Below are 21,946 nucleotides of genomic sequence, written 5' to 3'. Positions count from 1 at the left end.
TTGTACATTAGACTTTTGTTCAGCTCACCCCTTTGTGCATTTTGTGCATAATTCATTGATGCCCCCACAGAAAAACCCACCATTTTTTTAATTAGTTTCAGAGGTACAATTTAGTGAATCATCAGTTGCATATAACACCCCAGTGCCCATTACATCAAATGCCCTCCTTAATGCCCATCACCCAGTGACCCCATCCACCCCACCTACCTCCCCTCCAGCAAACCTCAGTTTGTTTCCTAGAGTTAAGAGTTTCTTATGGTTTGTCTCCCTCTCAATTTTCTATAGCCACCGTCACTCAGTAGCTGAATAATAAACACCCTGAGCTGTGGTGTGATGGCATTGCCCAACGACTGACAGTCCCCCGTGTCTGTGGCTGTACAGGCTCTATTTGTACAGGGATATTTTTGCGGTTATTTGAACTTTTTTGCATTCTACCCTTATTATTTTACAAAATTGAAAAATATAAAAATGAATTTTCTGATACGAATGAGAAGCATGGATCTCAAAACTGAAATAACATTGAGCATTCTACCTAAGTTCTGTGGTTCTAATGTTGTGTTGTTTTGTCTTTCACAGGTGGTCAGACAGCTGGCTGCCCTCAGTCCAGTGAATCTTCCGATCGAGGCTGTAGCTTCACCACCTTGGTCACTGCTAATGACAGCTGGTTGAGTGGTCGAAAGCACAGACTATGCATTTGACAGCCTGGGTTAGGGCTGCCTCCACCACTTACTGGTTAACATGTAATTAGTCAGTCCCTCAACTATCATATAGAGGTTCGCACAGTACTTCCCTCACAGGGTTATTTGAACCTTAAAAGAGACAGTGAATAAAAGATGCTTGGCGCAGAACCTGGCCCACAGAAAGCATTGAATGATTATTAGTTATTGTATCATTATAAAGATCAATCAATCTATCTATCTGCCTGTGTCTCCTTGATTATGTATGTGTGTATTGTGAATTGTCTCTTTTTAAAAAAAATTCCTTTTTGTGTGTGTTTGTTTTGGTCTCTGCAATAATGGAGGTTTTCCTCAATTATCAGATGATCTTCACCAGTCCATTCATATTTAGAGTGAGTTTGGGAGCACCATGTAAAGGGGGCTTTGCTGACCAGTAGGCTTTAGTGTAAGGTAAGCAAGCAGTAAATACTAGACTTGAGGGCAGTCGGTTTCTCTCCGGAAGGACCCTCCCATCTCCTGTCTTGGAAGGCATAAATCATCTGCTGTTCTGGGAGAGGCACAGGGACGGGGCCAGGCACTCACTGTTCAGCACAGGAACTTTCACTTGAACACTGTCCAGCTCCTACCCTCATCTCACCCGTGCCTGCTCCCCTATGTCCAGAATCTTTCTGGTTGGTTTCTCTACAGAATAAATAAGCCTCCCATCTCTGGCCAGGGAAGAGCAAGGGAAGTTACTGGTGCATTGGATGGATGGAGGATAGAACAAAGGGGTGTAAGTGCTACTCATACAGAATTGCATCCGATTCTGTTTTCATCTCTTTACTTGTCCCCTGCCTTCCCAGGTACCTGCTGCCTCCAATTCTTGTGTCTCTAGGGGCTACCGTTCTCTCCTGCATATACTAAGTTTTCACCACCGGCTAGCTGCTTCTCATATTCTAAAAATACACTGCTGTCTCTTGTTCATTATTGGTTGCCCTCCAACTCTCTTTTTCCTTCTGGGTTTACACCCTTTTATTTCCTTTACAGTTGCTTTAGTGGAATTTTAAAAGAAGGCAGGGACAAATGCCTATGTTCAATTTATCACATTTTACCTAATTGAATGTCCTTTATGTCTGCATTTTGAATGACCGATACACTGGATGGATATTCTACATATGCACTTCCTACATAGTAAGTTCCATAATATTTTGCAGTTTTGGAAAATATTTAAATTTCCATTTCTACTTATTTTTATCTTACACTTTTAATTTAAAATTTAAGGCTTTGTAAAAAAATATTAACATAAGAGTATATATATATGTAAGTTATACACAAATAGACATGTGGGGAGGGCATGCTCAAAGGTGCTCCATCAATGGAGGTGCTCAGACATTCCAGCAAAAATCAAGAAAAAGGGGCTGAATTTCATTTCTGGGTCAGTGTAACATAGGAAAGAGTTACAAGAAGTGAGGTATGAGTGCCAATTAAGTTACATAAAAAGGAAAATTAAAACTTAAACTTATTAAATTATAAGTGTGGAATTTTGATAGTTCAGAGCTAGAAAGGGGATGAGAGCTAACACAGACTAAGTCCAGTGCGTGGGTTACACCTCAGCTTTACATTGCTGCGCCCCGTCTAATCCTTTTCTGGGAGATCAACATTTGACAGGCAGAGAAACTGAGGCTCAGAGGGGATAAGTGATTGTTCCAAGGCCACACAATGGGAAGTGACATAGCTGGGATTCAAACCCAGGTCTTTCTGATTCCAGGGCCTGCATATGTTCTGCAACACTCTCCATCTACTCAGGCAACATTAGCCACAATTTCCCTCCCACACGTGGGTCATGTTAGTAGTTACGATCACGTACATTGCTTAAATAAAGTACCTGATTTCAGATTAAATGTCCTTGTTGTTGAGTTTACAATCACATCTGCCTTTTCTTTGGTAATATCTCCGGTAGCAATCTGGAAAGTAACTGCACCAATTTTCATTTGATATGTTGTGAACCCAGGGTTGGAGCCAGGCCTGAAGGTACCTGAAAAGCAAGGAAGCAAATGAAAGAGTAGCTGGACAAAGAACCAAAAGAATGGGGTCCTGTTCTCCTGCCCAGTCCTCTTTCTTCCCACCCACATAAACGCAAACAGTACCATGCCTCCCTGCCTGTTAAATGGTTGGGTTTTCCTTTTCACAGAAATTAAAAAATAATGCCTTGTGGCAGCAGGAGGATCAATTTCTCAGTTAAACAGGATGAGGCAGAAACACCAGACTGGACCGTCTGCTTGTCTGCAAAAGTTGCTGTAGCGTCATTAGAAAGGCGTGAGGAAGGATAGAAGGCAAAGTGCTCCCTCAGGTCGTGCTGACATCTCTGGGAGACTTTTTTTCAAGCTCTTTTGAAGTATGACAAATAAAAATTGTAAACATTTAAGGTCTACGATGTGACGTCTTGACGTTCACACACACTGTGAAATGATGATCCAATTGAGCTAATAGCACACCTATCACCTCACATAGTTACCATTTTGGGGGGGGTGTGCATGTGGGAGTGGTGAGAACACTTGGGATCTACTCTCTTAGTAAGCTTCAAGAATACGAAACATTATTATTAACTATAGCCCCATGCAGGACATTCGGTCTCCAGAATTTATTCATCTTATGATGGAAAGTTTGTACCTCCAGGTGATTCTTTTATTTCCATTTTACAGAAAGGGAAATGGTCTCAGTGTCTATGTCATTTGTCCAATTACTTTTTGGAAGATTTATTTTATTTATTTATTTTAGAGAGAGAGAGAGAGAGAGAGCATTGGAACAGGGGGAGGGGCCGAGGGAGAGGATCTCAAGCAGACTCCACAGCGAGCATGGAGCCCAGTGCAGGGCTCAACCTCACAACCCTGAGATCATGACCTGAGCCGAAATCAGGAGTCAGACGCTCAACCCACTGAGCCACCCAGGCGCCCCTGTCCACCGTTAAATAACAGCTCACTAACTCCAAACATAAGCTCTTCCTGTTGCTTCACATCTCACTGGGATAGCAATATCAAGGCTGCTCTGAGGAAATCAGCCTTATCGCGTCGGCATAATGTTACTGTCCACTCTACGCCCTGAGGCTTTGCAACTTAGCTGTGCCATTTCTACTCATCCCTGAAGCTCTTTAGCTCTCCCTTTCCATATGATGCAGTGGCAACAGAACCGCCTGCCCAGGAGGCCACTGTATAGATTAAATAATATATATATATTATTCATATTCATATTCATATATAAATATGAAAGCAATCAGTGAAGTTTAGTGTGCCATCCACATTTTAGTTATCCGTGTGTGTGCATGTGGTTCTTCAAAGAGTGGGAGTTTCCTTCTTTACTGGATGGTTCCTTCAGAGCGGGAGGACACACATCCAGGCAGCTGGGGCAGAGGGGGCACAGCTCTCAGCTACCCACACCTCTGTAGAAGGAACTCTGGGCAAGACATTGACTGCCCATGGTCAGGCTCTAGCAGGTCTCATATCCATGTGAGCCAACAGCCTGTGGAGGCAATGCAGCGCCTCTGACCCAGCCTGCCCAGGGAGGCTCCCTCCATGGGTTCAGCCCACAGCAGCCGCAGGTAGGCCTTCCGCTTATCGCCACAGGTGAAGCAGTGCATGGGGATGATCAAGGAAGGTGCAGGGCAGTCGTGCGTCCCACCCCTGGCCACTGCCTCACTCCTCCATCTTCAGTTATCTTTCATTATCATATCTTAGAAACTCTGGCCTCGTTACCAGATTTGGTTCACATCTGGCATGGTACACGCTGGATAGCTAGTTTGTGCAAGCACACCCTGAATGCCCCTGTGAATCACTGTCTTGAAAATGTAGAGATCCCGTCCTCCCTCTATATTCCCATCAAGCAGAACGTGCCGAAGAGCATGCTGTTCAGTGGTCAAGGTCAGGCGCTGAGTTTGGGGGGTGGCGACCAACCCCATACGTCTCTCATATAATGAAGACTGTCCAAGTGGCAGGCCTTGATCTCCTTGGAAACACTGGCCATGCAAGGAGGGGAGGGGTCAGTGATAGTTGCTATGATATAAAAACTTGCTGCATGTAGATCCTGGCAGCAGAGGCTTTATCCAATTGGCCACTTCTGGACTCCCTGTACATAAGCTCCCCCAATAAACCTATGTCTCCATCGGTGTCTCTGGGTCTTTTCTTTGGCCTCACCGTACCATGACCCACCCCAGGCTTAGAGTCTGCTGGGGTGTGGCAGCACAACCTCCATATAATTTATTCTCTGTGGGCTCAGACAATAGAACTTGCTCTAACACCTCCTTCATCACTGATTTGTGCCTCATGTGAATTAGCTTTGTCTCTTTTTACTGGACATCAGCTACCACTGAAGAGCCACTAAGCAGAGGGAAGTATTTTCTCAGCAGAACAATTTTGCCAGACCTTGGCTACCTCCAGCCATGAGAATCCTGTCCTTGTCGGGATTTCCACTTGACCATTCAGTGAATTTATGTAAAAATGCCTGGAAATAGAAAGAAATATGGTTACTGACTACAACAATGTTCTGTGAATATATTAATCCAATTATTTGGAGCATTGATCACCAGACATCAATTAGGAACAATAGTTCTCCCTTGATTTCCTCTTACCCAGAGATTTTTTAATTACAGGATTGCCATTCAACCTAGGAATTTTCTCAATAAATACCAGTGCTGATTTACTTTATTTCATGGAAAGACCACAATTGTATCCCAAACGCCTGAGAGTAACCAAGGACTTAGAAAAGAACACTATATTTGCTATCTTTTTTAAAGTGCTGTTAGTAATTTATGCTACAAATTGTGCTATTGCTGTAGCCCTTAAAGTCAGGTAACAAAAAGGTAACGATAACTACTTCTGCAACCAGGTTTGAGGTGTGCTACGTGCTAGACACCATGAGAAACACTTCAAATACATCCTCTCTTATTCTCACATCGACTTCGAGAGGTGTTATTGCCACATTCACTTGACACACGATAAAACTGAAATTCGGAGAGGTGGCCTCCCTCGACTTCTAAATGGCAAAATCGAAATTCAAAGCTAGCTGTAACTTTCTTCTTTGTACTTTTATATTGTTTGCATTTTTGCTATAACTGTGCACAGTTTATATAAAATCAATATAACTTTTTCAAGAATGAGAACCAGATTTTGGTCCTCAGACTGGGCCAACCAGCTAAGGAGTGCATCTGTAGGAATGCCACTTTACAAGGGCGGTGTAGGTGGCTCAGTTCTTAGGACATGTGCTTTGCGTGCCCTCTCTCCTACTGAATGCTGTAGTGCTATTTCTAGCTTTAGAGCCTCATAAACTTGTGTAGACTGGCTGTCTTCTATCCAAAAAAACCCCTAAATTCTAGAGGTTTCTCTTATCTGGTCTTTTCCCTATACACAGAGCCATGCCTTGGCTTTCATTCAGTCAGTGTTAAAATATCTGGGCCACTCTTAATGCCAGTAACTTTCTGCTTCTTCCTAAGAATTTATTAAGTACAAATTATCTTGTCTATTGCTAAACTGTCTAGGAAGGACTGTATGAGTTATCAGTGTTATCTCGTGAAGTCATGACAACCCCCCCTCAGCAACCAACACTTATGGACAGGGAAGTGAAAACATTATTATTTACAGATCCACAAAGACATCTGGTTGCACTTAGGTTCACTTGTCAGAATGATTAGAAGAGATATGTAACCATACCTGCTGCATTTCATCATCACCTGGATATACCAGAAAGTGAACTTTTTGTAAGGTTTTCTGCCAGGCACTGCTACTAAAGTCGAACACTTCTGAAAGGATTAGTTCAGCAAAAATAGCTTTGGGAAACCTCAAATTTCCTGTTCCAATCATGGGAAATGTGATTGATGAAAAAGATAACTCTTCTACAGCTGTCAAACATTTCTTGATTATATTCGCCATGATCTGAAATGTACAAAATACATTTATATAAGTTAGGGCTTAAGCTGGTGGGAAACAGAAAGAGCTATGGCTCCAGCAACTGTGACTAGGTCTCCTCGGCTCTTCTTGGCTTTGTCTGGGTCCAGGGAGTCAGAAAGGGAAAACAAGGGGGGGGAGAGGACATTCCAGAGAGATTCCAACTCATGCAGGAAGAAGGCTCCAATAGTACGGGAATGGCTACATAACCAATGGTGTCTTATTGTAATCAAAAGCAATATTTATGGACATTGTGTAAATGTTTATATTAATTTTTTAAAAAGCAGGATTAAAAAATGATTGAAAGGGAATCTTAACTAAGAAATAAGTATGCATAAAATCGCCTTGAAGGGAATACAATAAAATGTTAACCAAATTTATCTCCAGGTGGCTGGATTATAATTTTTATTTTAGTGTTTCTACTTCCTGCATTTTCTTCAATATACATATATTACTTTCATATTCTGAAAAAAAGAAAGTTGGGAGAAGAGGTGAGAAGTCATCAAAAGAAGAGCAATGACCCTTCATCCTTCACCACAGCTCTGGCTGCATCTCTTTGTTATACTGAAGGACCATTACACTAATTTTCAGATATCATTCCTGGAGAAACCCAAGAATTGTTACTACTTTTGAGGGTCAATTATTCTGAAATAACTGGTAGCCATGATGGACTGTTCATGGAATGTAATAAAGATTTCAATACATAGACAAAGTTCAATCAATACTAGGGTTTCTCAACCTCGGCCAGAAAAGTTTGTGTTGCAGAGGTTGATGTATGCTTTGTAGGATGCTTAGCAGCATCCCTGGCCTCCACTTCCTAGTTATCAGTAACTTTTGTAACGAGCCAAATTTCCCCTGGGGAATAAATTCACTTTGCTTGAGAACCACAGATCTCTACCATGCCAGAAGATTACCAAAGCTACCAATGAAGTAGAGAACCAAGGATTTTCCCTACCTGCTGAGAAGACCCTGCTCCATTATCCCATTCTGGTGCCACCACATGGAGGACAGCTTGGCAGCTCAGATTGCAACCACTTGTCATGAATATGCTACCTACTTCCTCTTCTGTTTCCTGCCTGGTGGCATATAACTCTTCCTGGAGCTTTGGACCAGCTTTCTGCAAAAGAGCCTGAGATAGTGTTCCTCCTCCAAGTTGAAGATTCATGGGAACAGTGTTGACAATGACATCGGCCTTAAGGAAAACAGCAACATTTTGTTAGAGATTGAATCAATTAATAATTACTAAGCACCTATGAGTTGCCAAGTATTGTGGGGTAATGCATAAGATATGTTTTGTCTATCATACTGACCTGTCAGCCCTACCCTCAAGGGGTTTACAATCTGTTGTTAGTACTTAGATACTAGAATGAGTTGAGCTCCAAAACTTAGAAATTAAGGAAATACATCACCCACTACTGTCAAGTCAACATGTGACGAGTCAGGATAGGGCTACGAAAATGAGCAAACCAGAGACCACAGGCAAAGGAGAGTCAGATTGAAAGGCAGAAGCAGAAAGAGAAAAATAGTGAGACAGATGGAGGCAAAAACACAGACCTTTGAGAGAGACCTCTGAAGAGACAAAGAGTTGCTTCTAGGCTGGCAGGAACTGAGCGTAATTGTTCTGACTTTATTAACATACCTAAAGAAAGAATGGATCTGTCTGAAGGGCGGGGGGGTCTAGTCAGTCCTGAAGGCCTAGACAAAGGAAGGTCATTGAGGTGAAGGTAAACAGTGTCCACTCAAGCCTGTCCAGGGGTATCAAGAGTTCTCCAATGCCTGCTGAGGCCATCCCTTTGGTGAGATGGGGTCATGACCTGATGCCACTAGATATTAAATATTCAATTAATCCAATTCCATATATTCTGATTTCATATTCAAATTTGGAGGGGAGAATGCTTTGATCAGGTGGATTTTGAGTATTCTGGTTCTTTGGGGAGCACTTCCTCATCATAAGTTAAAAGATGTCTATGGTTTTGGGCCACATAACAGTTTCATTTCTCACCTCAATCTTTTTTTTTAATTTAATTTAATTTAATTTAATTTTATTTTATTTTATTATGTTATGTTAGTCACCATACAATACACCATTAGTTTTTGATGTAGTGATCCACGATTCATTGTTTTCCTATAATACCCAGTGCTCCATGCAGTACGTGCCCTCCTTTTTTTTTTTAAGATTTTATTTATTTATTCATGAGAGACAGAGGGAGAGAGAGAGGGAGAGAGAGAGAGAGAGAGAGAGAAGCAGAGGGAGAAGCAGGCTCCCAAGGAGCAGGGAGCCCGATGCGGGGCTCGATCCCAGGACCCTGGGATCATGACCTGAGCCAAAGGCAGACGCTTAACCATCGGAGCCACCCAGGCGCCCTGTACGTGCCCTCCTTAATACCCAACACCAGTATAACCCATCCCCCCACCCCCTCCCATCTAAAACCCTCAGTTTGTTTCTCAGAGTCCATAGTCTCTCATGGTTCATCTCTCCCTCCGATTCCCCCCCTTTATTTTTCCCTTCCTTCTCCTAATGTCCTCCGTGCTATTCCTTAGGTTCCACAAATAAGTGAAACCATATGATAATTGACTTTCTCTGCTTGACTTATTTCACTTAGCATCATCTCTTCCAGTCCCATCCATGTTGATATAAAAGTTGGGTATTCATCCTTTCTGATGGCTGAGTAATATTCCATTGTATATATGGACCACATCTTCTTTATCCATTCATCTTTTGAAGGGCATCTCGGCTCCTTCCACAGTTTGGCTATTGCGGACATTTCTGCTATGAACATTGGGGTGCATATGGTTCTTTTTTTCACTACATCTGTGTCTTTGGGGTAAATACCCAGTAGTGCAATTGCTGGGTCATAGGGTAGCTCTATTTTTAAATTTTTGAGGCACCTCCACACTGTCTTCCAAAGTGGCTGTACAAACTTGCATTCCTACCAACAGTGTAAGAGGGTTCCCCTTTCTCCACAACCTCTCCAACATTTGTTGTTTCTTGCCTTGTCCATTTTTGCCATTCTAACTGGTGTAAGGTGGTATCTCAGTGTGGTTTTGATTTGAATTTCCCTGATGGCTAATGATGATGAACATTTTGTCATGTGTCTGTTAGCCATTTGTATGTCTTCTTTGGAGAAGTGTCTGTTCACATCTTCTGCCCATTTTTTGACTTGATTATTTGTTTTTTGGGTGTTGAGTTTGAGAAGTTCTTTCTAGATCTTGGATACCAGCCCTTTATCTGTAGTGTCATTTGCAAATATCTTCTCCCATTCTGTGGGTTGCCTCTTTGTTTTGTTGACTGTTTCCTTTGCTGTGCAGAAGCTTTTTATCTTGATGAAGTCCCAAAAGTTCATTTTTGCTTTTGTTTCACTAGCTTTTAGAGATATATCTTGAAAGAAGTTGCTGTGGCTGATGTCCAAGATGTTACTGCCTATGTTCTCCTCTAGGATTTTGATGGATTCTTGTCTCACACTGAGATCTTTCATCCATTTTGAGTTTATCTTTGTGCATGGTGTTAGAGAATGGTCGAGTTTTGTTCTTCTGTATATAGCTGTCCAATTTTCCCAGCACCATTTATTGAGGAGACTGTCTTTTTTCCATTGCATATTTTTTCCCGCTTTGTCGAAGATTATTTGACCATAGAGTTGAGGGTCCATATCTGGGCTCTCTATTCTGTTCCATTGGTCTATATGTCTGTTTTTGTGCCAGTACCATGCTGTCTCGGTGATCACTGCTTTGTAATATAGCTTGAAATCAGGCAACGTGATGCCCCCAGCTTTGTTTTTCTTTTTCAACATTTCCTTGGCGATTCGGGGTCTTTTCTGATTCCATACAAATTTTAAGATTGTTTGTCCCAGCACTTCAAAAAATGTCATTGGAATTTTGATGGGGATGGCATTGAAAGTATAGATTGCTCTGGGTAGCATAGACATTTGTTTATTCTTCCAATCCATGAGCATGGGATGTTTTTCCATCTCTTTGTGTCTCCTTCAATTTCTTTTTTTTTTTAAGATTTTATTTATTTATTTGACAGAGAGAGACACAGCGAGAGAGTGACCACAAGCAGGAGGAGTGGGAGAGGGAGAAGCAGGCTTCCCGCAGAGCAAGGAGCCTGATGCGGGGCTTGATTCCATGACCCTGAGATCATGACCTGAGCCGAAGGCAGACGCTTACCAACCGAGCCACCCAGGCGCCCCAATGTCTCCTTCAATTTCTTTCATGAGCTTTCTGTAATTCCTAGAGTATAGATCTTTACCTCTTTGGTTAGGTTTATCCCAAGATATCTTTTGGTTTTTGGTGCTATTATAAATGGAATCATTTCTCTTTCTACAGTTGCATTGTTAGTGTATAAGAAAGCAACTGGTTTCTGTGCATTGATTTTGTATCCTGCCACATTACTGAATCGCTGTATGAGTTCTAGTAATTTGGGGGTGGAGTCTTTTGGATTTTCCACATAAAGTATCATGTCACCTGCGAAGAGAGAGGATTTGACTTCTTCTTTGCCAATCTGAATACTTTTTATTTCTTTTTGTTGTCTGATTGCTGTTGCTAGGACTTCTAGTACTATGTTGAACAACAGTGGTGAGAGTGGGCATCCTTGTCGCGTTCCTGATCTTAAGGGGAAGGCTCTCAGCTTTTCCCCATTGAGGATGATATTCGCTGTGGGTTTTTCATAGATGGATTTTATGAACTTGAGAAATGTTCCCTCTATCCTTATACTCTGAAGAGTTTTAATCAGGAAAGGATGCTGTATTTTGTCAAATGCTTTTTCTGCATCAATTGAGAGGACCATATGGTTCTTCTCTCTCCTCTTATTAATGTGTTCTATCACATTGATTGATTTGCGAATGTTGAACCACCCTTGCATCCCTGGGATAAATCCCACTTGGTCGTGGTGGGTGATCCTTTTAATGTATTGTTGGATCCTCTTAGCTAGGATTTTGTTGAGAATTTTGGAATCCATATTTCATCAGGGATATCGGTCTGAAATTCTCATTTTTGATGGGGTCTTTGCCTGGTTTGGGAATTAAGGTAATGCTGGTCTCATAGAATGAGTCTGGAAGCTTTCCTTCTCTTTCTATTTTTTGAAACAGCTTCAGGAGGATAGGTATTATTTCTTCTTTAAATGTTTGGTAGAATTCCCCAGGGAATCCATCAGGCCCTGGACTCTTGTTTTTTGGGAGGTTTTGATCACTGCTTCAATCTTGTTACTCGTTATTGGCCTGTTCAGGTTGTCAGTTTCTTCCTGTTTCAGTCTTAGGAGTTTATAGGTTTCCAGGAGGGCATCCATTTCTTCCAAGTTGCTCAACTTATTGACATATAGTTGTTGTTAATAATTTCTAATAGTTGTTTCTATTTCCTTGGTGTTAGTCGCAATCGCTCCCCTTTCATTCACAATTTTATTAATTTGGGTCCTTTCTCTTTTCTTTTGGATAAGTCTGGCCAGTGGTTTATCGATCTTATTAATTCTTTCAAAGAACAAGCTTCTAGTTTTGTTGATCTGATCTACTGTGTTTCTGGTTTCTAATTCATTAATCTCTGCTCTAATCTTAATTATTTCTCTTCTAATACGTGGCTTAGGCATCGTTTCTTGCTTTTTCTGTAGTTCTTTAAGGTGTAGAGTTAGTTGGTGAATTCGGAATTTTTCTATTTTTTTTTGAGTGAGGCTTGGATGGCTATGTATTATCCCTTTAGGACTGCTTTTGCAGTATCCCATAGGCTTTGGACCGATGTGTTTTTGTTCTCATTGGTTTCCATGGGTCCACCTCAATCTTATGAGGTTAGTTAACATAAACTAATCTCAGGACCTGAGAAGTTCCCCACAGGGACAAAAGTCAGTGAGCTTGCCAAAAAACCAAGATCCAGCCCACCTTCACCCCACTCCCTGCTTACTGATTCCTACACAGTTTGGGGAAGTAATATATTAACACGTAAAACAGTAAAATATTCTTAATGTTTAAATCAGTTGAAGATAATCAAAAGAAACTGTGTTAAAAATACAGTTAGTAATTGCTATAGAAATTCAAAAAAGGCAGGAATCCTTTAAACTGGACCGGTTAGTAAAGTCTTTACAAAAAGGATAAGGGTTCATGAAGCTGGGACAGGGAGAAAGAAGGCAGTAAGCATTCTGGGTGGGTGAATATTTAGGAAAACACAAAGAATTGAGAAAGGTCAGAAAGTAGTCCAATTTAGCTAGTGGAGAGTGCTAATGGTGAGAGACAGGGCTGGAAAGAGATCTGGGGCCAGACGATGGAAGATTCTGAAAGCTCATACTTTTATGGACTTTCTGCTACAGGCAGCAGGGAGCTTCTGATGAACATGCATCAAACAGCTATGGAGAGAACAGACTGGAAGGTGAGAGAGGTGACTGGGGGTGCTGAAGGATGAGTCGACTGTGGGAATGAAAAGGAAAGGGCATAGACAAGAGAGAGTATGCAAGGAGGCTGGGAAACTAGGTGGGATAGGGAAAGGAACCCAGAGAAGAAAGAGTTAGAGGACTCCGAAGTTTATACAGCATCATCCAATGGTGAGAATAGGTATCCTGACCAGCTTGTCAAGAGTTTAATAATCAACTTAAGAGACTATGTGGTGAAAAGACCTCAGTTTCCTTGTCTATAGGATGAAGGTACAGAATAACTATCTCAACTAGATTGCAGCACTAATTGGGTCAGGTAAAATGTAAAGTAGTCTGTTGTAAGTGGCTAACAATGGTAGCTCTCGTTTTCTGAGTTTTTGCTATGTGCCAGGGAAGTGCTAAATGCTTTATGTGGATTATTTTATTTAAACCTCACAACAACACTAGTATTGCCATCATCCATAATTATAGCTAAGGACACTGAGTTCAAGGGGGTTGCTGACTAAGATCAATGGCTGGCCAGTGGTAGAGTGGGATCTGAACCCTGCCAAAAGTAACTTTGTCATTGGTCTGCATAACCACTACACTATGTCTATTCCTAGACTGACAAAGAAACTTACTGTACTTCTATGTTACCTAGTTCTTTTCTGGTCTGAGAATGCCCACCAAGCAATCTCATAATAGGCAGCTACAGAGCCGTCTATTACCAGTAGCCATGGCAATTAGCTTCCTCACTGCAAATTAAATAATTACAATTCTAGTGTTACAAATAAGTCTTTTGAGTTTGATTAGTGCCAGTTTAAGTCTGGGTAAAATTATAAGATTCACCTTTTCAAACTGAAGATCTGAGAACAAGGTCCTGAAACCATGTGACAAAGGAGTTTAAGGACTCTAGCTACCCTAGAGGACACGAGGAAAGTGGCTGGTGCCATCTCATTCGCTGCACAAAAGCAAAGAATATTCCCAGTGGCTCATAAGCCATGAGTCTCCAAATTTCTCAGAAGAATTCTCTTCCCGTTAATCTTGAGTGTATGCCGTCCGAAGGTAAATAGCAAGTGTCAAAATGGTGGAAACTACAGAATTCTGAAGAAGAATCCAAATCGGTAATTCTCAACCTTAGCAGCATATTAGAATCATTGGAATTCTTAAAAGATAAAAACAAAAACTACTGACCCCCTAGACCACATACCTGACCAATTAAAATCAGAATTTCTAGGGGTGGGGTCTGGGCAGCTCTATTTTTAAAAAGTTTCCCTGATGGTTCTGACATGCAGCCAGGATTGAGTATCATGAATGTCAACTATAGATAGAATATAGGGCTTGCATCTCCTGCTAACTGGTGATTTCAAGGGGGAAAAGCAATAGGAGAAGACGCAAGCAAAAGCCAAGCGGAGATTTTAGTACCTGCCTTGGTAACCTTTCTCCTTTCCCATTCTGCCTTTGTCTCAGAAAGTGCTCAGACAGAAGTGACGGGGTACTTTTGTGAAGGGTGATATTATAAAATGATGTGCATATCTCCTCCCCATAAATGATGATTGGAATAGAACTGGGTTGAAAGTAGGTCAAGATAAGTTTTGGAGAAGTAAAAGAGGTAGGTGTGCACACCGGTGTTGGTGGTCAACTTGGATCTCTTCACATGAGAACATGTGGAGTACAGGGGATGGTTAAGTATAGCCCTGCTTAAACTGCAGGTGGGTTTAACTCCTCAAATTTATAAGATCTTAATCTTTGACCTTAAATTACAGAACTGGTGAATTAGACCCCATTGTTTCTTATCGGATTTACTAAATAGCACCTCACTTACCTGGAAATACATAACATCTCCACTTATCAACACGAGGTTTAGACCCTCTCTGGTTTGGGTTGAGGCTATCATATTACTGTTTGAAAGATAATTTTTCCAGCTGACTTGGTCTCTTGACTGTGGAGAAAACAGTAAAAATAATGACCCAATGCTATCTGGAGATTTTTCTCATAGGTGTCTAAACAGAAAGTAACTATTAGATTCCACACCTCTCTAACTCAACTTATAATCCAACCCTAAGATTCAAAAGCAAATAATTTATTATCACAATTTTTGAGTGTCAACTATATTTAACTCCAAATGCCAGTGAGCTCTTTTACTTATTCCCCCAAGAACTGTAGCTTAGCAGACCCTGTTCATACCCTCTGGCTCGTACTATGTAAGGGCACTCTGGTCATATTTCCAGCTGTATTTCTTTTCTTTTCTTTTTTTGGGGGGAGGGGCAGAGGGAGAAGGAGAGAGAAAATCTTAAGCAGAATCTTAAGCAGGCTCCACACTTACACTGGGTCTCAATCCCAGGACCCTGAGATCATGACCTGAGCTGAAATCAAGAGTCTGATGCTCAACCAACTGAGCCACCCTGGTGGCCCTCCCGCTGTATATCTTGTCCCAGGACTTTCTGTAGTGCCAAAGCCTGCTTCCCTTCAGGTGTAGCAGAGAGGAACTGCAGGTAAATTAAGCAGCCCTCCCACTCCCCTCAAGCCCTCATCCAATGATTGACAGGAGTTCGTGTAAAACTCCCCAGCAACCTTGCCTCCCAGGTAGGACTCACTCTGAGTTTCCTTAGTGGGATTAAGCGGTAACCGATTTGATAACACACCCTATCAGTACCTTTTACTTCCCTATTTAGATCATTTGCACTTGAATCCTGTCTCAGGTTCTCTTCTGGGGGAACCCAAAGTAAGACATGTCCCTCAGTTCTCCATGATAATGCATTTGTAGTTTGACTATTACTCAGCCAAAGAATTTTAGAATTTAAAGGGTCATTAGAGATTATCTAGTACAGAAACTTCATTCTCCTGAAAAAAAAAACAAAACAACAACTGTACAAAGAGATGAAACCACTTACTCAAAGTCAAAATATTAGCTGATGAAGGCACAATCTGTGAATCTGATCTTCACAGAATCTAGGAAGAGGAGTTGATCTACCTGACTATATTCTCACATTTACCAATGGTAAAAACATGGCGCACATCACCTCCCCATCCCTATATACCTCGTCATCCACCCCTGTGACAGACATTAAGTGGTATCAACACTCTTTTTCAATCAACCCAGATAGAGTTTCAGAATCTTGCTCAACACAAAGCTCCAGGCAACAACTATCGTTTGGTTAGTAACCCATGAGATTCTCCCCCCCCTCTGCCCCTCCCCCCCAAAAAAGAAGTGACCCATGAAATGAAAGGTATTTTTCATGCCTGATCTAACTCAAAAATGTTATGAATTTTCTTTCTTAAAACAATGTTAGAGAATTTTCCACACTCTACTTCCTGTAACAAATAGAAAACTCCAGAAGGACTGGGAATGGGCTTCTTGAACAGTCCTTCTCCCTTGCTCAGGAATTTCATTCTTTATACTTTCCTGCATGTACTCTGGTATGTTTGGTGCAAGCATTATTAATGGCCTCCAACCCTGAGAATTTCTTGGGTATAGACTCTTTCAAAGCACTGATATGAAGAATAGAAAATCTAGAAGAACCAGCCACATTCTCTGTAAAATTTTGTGTTTTCCTTTTCAGTGTTATGGTTGGTGTCTTTAATTGTAGTAAATTCTATTCACATCCTCCAAACAACCTGTTATTATGACCATCTTCTTGAATATATCAGACTCAATCAAAATCCTATCATCCTCTATGCTGTTTTTTATGTCTTCCCATGCCGTTGGCTTCACATTCAATTTGGTGACTTGATATTTAGAAATGATATGGCAGAAGTTTTTAGAAATGTCCTCATCTCAGGGTTTGATGACATTGATCTTTGTTCTTCCTTGAGTTCAGTGGCCATGGATTTGAATGTTACCTCTAGCCCCTTACAGCTGACTCAGGGCCATGTTACCTCACAGTGACATCTTCCCCTTTTATAATTTTTCATTTCGATCAGGTGATGCTTCTTCTGCAAGATCTTCCATAGGAGAGGATCCAGAACCACCAGAAATGGTGCTGGCAACTTTCTCAGGGGCCTCTCCTCTCCATACAAGGCTATGCCAAAGTCACATAATATGGAAACACAGAGATGGGCCTTTCACTGAAGACAGGCTCTTCGGCCAAGTAGGCGTCCACCACTAAAAAATAAAATCAAAAGGTAGGTATTCAGACAAAATCTTTGGCATAAAAATAAATCCTGAAACTAATGAGAGTCTGAAATATAGTTTGTCTACCTAAAATAGTACCATTGTCAGGCAGCTCAGTGAAAGATGTGAAGGAATGCAACAGGGCTAATCCTCACCTAATGGAATAAAGTTTACTTTGCAGTGAAGGTTTGTACAATTAATCTGATTTTCCCATTGACACTTATTATAATATTGGAGAGGTAATTTTTTTCGAAAAAAAACCTGGCTCTTAAAGATTCAATAAATACACACAATAATGCATGAGCAATTAAAAATGAACTGTTAGAAGTAAATACAATATTGGGGCGCCTGGTTGGCTCAGTTGGTTGAGTGTCTGACTCTTGATTTCAGCTTAGGTCATGATCTCAAGGTGATGAGATCAAGCCCCGCGTCAGGCTCGGGGCTCAGCAAGGAGTCTTCTTGAGACTCTTTCCCTCTGTCCCTCCCCCTGAGCACACTCTCTCCTCTCTCTCAAAATAAATAAATCTTTTAAAAAAAGAAATACAATATGATTTTTTAAAGGAATAGTTATAATAGTCAAAAACATTAAAAACAATTATGTGCTATAATCAAAAAGAGTAATAAAATTAGGTCTGATTCCCTAGAAGCAGAGCCTGAGATGAGGATTCATGTGCAACTGAATTATTAAAGTTGTACCTCAGGAAAGACGTGTAGGAAGTGAGAGATAAAGACAGAGAATATGGTTTAAGTAAAACCTGGTCTCTGCCTGATCCTATAAGGACTTTGGAGTATATAAGTTGCATCATAGTATTGTGCCAAACTTGAAACAGGGACCTGGGTTTTTGTACCTCCATACCAGTCCGTTATTTGTCTATGGGTCATCCTAGTTGGGTTAAGAATATAAACTCCCAGGAACCTCAGCCTCCAGACCTTTAGTCTCCCGAAGGCAATCCCTCTGGAGAAGGTTGTAAAAGTGTGAGTCCTTCACAGCAATACACATAGCAGCTGGATTACGAGTGAACCTGATAAGTAAAAGAGACTCCAGGACATCTGGAGAAGCACCAAAGGAAAGGAAAAGCACTAAGGGAGGTCCAAAGAGTAAATGCACAAGTTTGGGAGAAGGATAATGTGGCTTAGCAGCTAAGTCATATAAAAGTATCTAAGGGATTTTGACTGATGATAAACTCTGTATAAATCAACAGTGATGTAGCTGTATTTAAGAAGGGGAAAAAAAAAAAAAAAAGGTCACCAAACGCTGGGAAGAACAGGAGCAACAGGAACTCTCATTCATTTGCTGGTGGGAATGCAACATGGCACGGCCACTTTGGAAGACAGTGTGGCAGCTTCTTACAAAACTAAACATACTCTTACCATATGATCCAGCATTTGTGCTTTGTGGTATTTACCTAAATGAGTTGAACACTTATGTCCACACAAAACTTGCATGAGTGTTTATAACAGCAATATAGCTTTATTCATAATTACCAAAACTTGGAAGCAACCAAGATGTCCTTCAATAAGTGAATGGATAAATAATGGACAGGATGCCTCCATAAAATATTATTCAGAGATAAAAGAAATGAGCTATCAAGCTACCAAAAGACATGGAGGAAATATAATGCCTATTGTTAAGCAAAGGAGCCCATCTGTAAGGGTACGTATTATACAATTCCAACTACATGACATTTTGGAAAAGCCAAAACTGTGGAGATAGTAAAAACATCAGTGACTGCCTGCAGTTTGGAGGAAGGAGGGAGGGATGAGCAGGTGGAGCACGGCAGATTTTCAAGGCACTGAAATTATTCTGTATGAGACTGTCATTGAGGACACATGACATTGTGCATTTGTCAAAACCCAGAAAATCATCCAAAACAGAGAGTGAACTCCAATATAATGGACTTTAGTTAATAATAATGTAGCAATACTTTTTCATCAATTGTAACAAAGGTACCACACTAACGCAAGATGTTAATATTAGGGAAAAAACTGTTTGGGGGTAGAAAGAATTCTCCTTACTTTCTGCTCAGTTTTTCTGTAAACCTAAAACTGCTCTAAAAATAAAGTCCATTCATTAAAAAAAAAAAGGGTAGTAATGAGATTTGGGGCTATAATAAGAAAAACAGTAATGAGAATATGTATGGTGAATAATAACCCTATTTTACTTTTCACTGGTGAAAACAGGCAATGCCTGGGGTATTGTACTTTGTTCAAGGTGCCAAACTTTGCAAAGGGATTATGAAAACTGGCTATGGTGTTCAGAAGAGAGAAACTGATGCTAGAAAAGGACTCAAAACCACATTACATGAAGACATATAAAAGGAACTGAATATATTTAACTTGCAGAAGTACGGATAATAGGTAGGATGGAAGGCAGGGTGCCACACATCATAGTTGTCCTTAAACATTTGAAGGACCATCTTATAAAGGATTTATTTCTACAACTCTAAAAGAAAGAGCAAGGATAATAAGTAAAACATATTTGGGCTTCATACATTGCTATTTTTTTTTTTTTTTTGGTGATTAGAACTGTCCTAAGGTGGAATGGATCAACTTGGGGGACAGTGAGTTTGCAGCCAAGCAGACTTAGTGGCCTGATCTTACATCTAAGCTAACTATTTTGCTTTTTTGTTGGGGGGCTGGGGGTGGTTCTAAATGAAATTCACAAGCCTATTTTCAAATGAATGTTACCCAGTAGAAATAGTTTATTACAGTACTTTTATGTCAGAAGTCATAACAAAATGAAGGACACTGAACTATTCAAACACTATTTAATAATAACACTTTACCCTGTAGCAGCTGAGACATATAGCTATCTAAAGCACAATTCATATCTAGTATTTCTAATCAAATTAGTAATGTGTTTTCCATTCTTTCCTACTTTGATAATTATAATAACTTTATTTACTGATACCTGTTATGTGTCAGTTCACAAATATTATCCTACTTAATCTTCACAGTGATGCTGTGAAGTTATCTCCACTTTTATAAATGAGGAAAGAGAATAAGGAAATAGTGCTGCCATTGCTATCCAGCTAGTAAATTATAGAAGGATTTAAATATATACCTTTGGAGGTGCCTGGGTGGCTCAGTTGGTTAAGCATCTGACTCTTGATTTTGGCTCAGGTCATGATCTTGGGGTCATGAGATCGAGACCCATGCCAGGCTCCATGTTCAGCATGGAGTCTGCTTGAGAGTCTCTCCCTCTCTCTCTCTCTCTGCCCCCTCCCCGCTCACTCAATCTCTCTATCTCTCCCAAATAAATAAATAAATAAATAAAATCTTTTAAAATATATATATATATACCTTTGGGATTCTTTTTTTTTTTAAAGATTTTGTTTATTTATATATATATTTATTTCTTTTATTTGACAGAGAGAGAGAGATAATGAAAGCAGGAACACAAGCAGGGGGAGTGGGAGAGGAAGAAGCAGACTCCCCACTGAGCAGGGAGCCCGATGTGGGACTCGACCCCAAGACGCTGGGATCATGACCCAAGCTGAAGGCAGACACTTAACCATCTAAGCCACCCAGGTGCCCTACTTTTGGGATTCTAAAGGCCAGTGGTGCTCTATTTCTATATAGAAGGCTTAGGTGTGACAATCCAGCTAGAAGTAGGGGGTGATAAATGGAATTTGTCTTGAAGCTGTACTTTCTTAGACTGTGTAAGATGGCACCCAATGATCCCTATGTCCTGGTAATCATGCCTTCGAATAGTTTCCTTCCATATTGTATCAGAGATGGTCTCTGTGACCAACAGAATATGGCACGAGTGATGCTATATCCCTTCAGAGGCTAGATTACAAAAGGCACTGCCGCCCTCCCCACGCCCTCATCTAACTCAACGGGGGCAGCTGGCTGCCATATCACAAACAGCCATATGGAGAGGCCCTCGTGGCAAGGAACGGAGGCCGCTGGCAGCACTTACGTGAGTGAACTTAGAAGAAACCCTCCAGTCCTCAGCAAGCCTTTCGATCCCTGCAGCCCCAACGAACAGGTTGATGGAAACCTCATCACAGATCCTCAGCCAGAATCACCCAATTAAACTGCCCCCAAATTCCTGGCCTTCAGAAAGTATGAGATAATACACGCTTGCTATGTGAAGCCACTAAATTTGGTAGGCAGCAATAAAAAACTAACACAGATTGTATGCTTCTTCAGGATGGCTTGAAGGGGCAGGCTGGTGGAGATAGTGGGGGTAAAGGTAAAGCCCTCTCCCCCACCCTTTGTGCCAGTCATTGCTGAAAGTCAACCTCTAATGACTATACCAGCAACATGAATTTTTAAGGGTCTTAAAAAAATGAAAAACAAAAAATAAAACAAAACCCCTCAAAATCCAACCAAACAAAACCAAAACAGAATAGAAAATGGAGTATATCAGTTCCTTAGCAAGAAATGCATGCTGTAGCAAAACTTTTTTTTCCAAATTGCAACAAATGTTTTTGTTTGTAAAGCAGATATGGGTTGGGATATAAAATATATAAATATTTTTAGGGTGCACTGTGGTTTACGAAAAGCTTATAAACTGTTGCACTACACTCCATATCACTCTGCCTCCCCTGCTGGCTTCTTTAGCTCACAATGGCTGGAGTGCAGATTGAGGCTCTCAGCTAACCCAACCTGTACATGTTATCTCCGGAGACATTGAATATGCTTAGACATTAACCACTTACCAGAGTATACCCATAACAAACCGTTAAAAGAAAAAAAAAAGCTCTTCAGATGTCAACACTAGCATTAAGGACTAGGTGACAAGTATGTGAATGAGATGGGGCCTTCAGATTTTGCCGATTTGGGAGACTGGTATGAGTCCTAAGGATACAGTTTTAAACGTAGAAGTCGGCTAAGTGATGGATACTGAACATTTGTCTTCTCACAAAGTACCAATTAAAAATGCCCAGTAGTGGGGTGCCTGGGTCGC

General features: G+C 40.9%; 1 protein-coding gene across 2 annotated transcripts in view; it reads right to left on the bottom strand.

The window, feature by feature from the left end:
- PARP15 (poly(ADP-ribose) polymerase family member 15) overlaps nucleotides 1–21,946 on the bottom strand; it is a 49,091-nt gene that overhangs the window by 16,685 nt on the left and 10,460 nt on the right. Inside the window, exons 2-7 of one of the 2 annotated variants that reach the window (XM_025875274.2) lie at nucleotides 15,571–15,758; nucleotides 14,740–14,856; nucleotides 7,545–7,781; nucleotides 6,356–6,577; nucleotides 5,072–5,150; nucleotides 2,542–2,691 (exon numbers count right to left, since the gene is read on the bottom strand). In XM_025875274.2, coding sequence (XP_025731059.1) covers nucleotides 2,542–2,691; nucleotides 5,072–5,150; nucleotides 6,356–6,577; nucleotides 7,545–7,781; nucleotides 14,740–14,811 — 760 coding nt within the window. In that variant the 5' untranslated portion in view covers nucleotides 14,812–14,856; nucleotides 15,571–15,758. The remainder of the gene's footprint in view (nucleotides 1–2,541; nucleotides 2,692–5,071; nucleotides 5,151–6,355; nucleotides 6,578–7,544; nucleotides 7,782–14,739; nucleotides 14,857–15,570; nucleotides 15,759–21,946) is intronic. The other variant, XM_025875268.2, reaches the window with a different exon arrangement.

The sequence above is a fragment of the Callorhinus ursinus genome, unplaced genomic scaffold (genome assembly GCF_003265705.2).
Source record: "Callorhinus ursinus isolate GAN/ISIS: 27379988/994484 unplaced genomic scaffold, GSC_fseal_2.0 scaffold1, whole genome shotgun sequence".
In the NCBI taxonomy this organism is placed as follows: domain Eukaryota; kingdom Metazoa; phylum Chordata; class Mammalia; order Carnivora; family Otariidae; genus Callorhinus; species Callorhinus ursinus.
The sequence above is the reverse complement of the archived record's forward strand: the minus strand, read 5'-3'. Positions and strand labels throughout refer to the sequence as shown.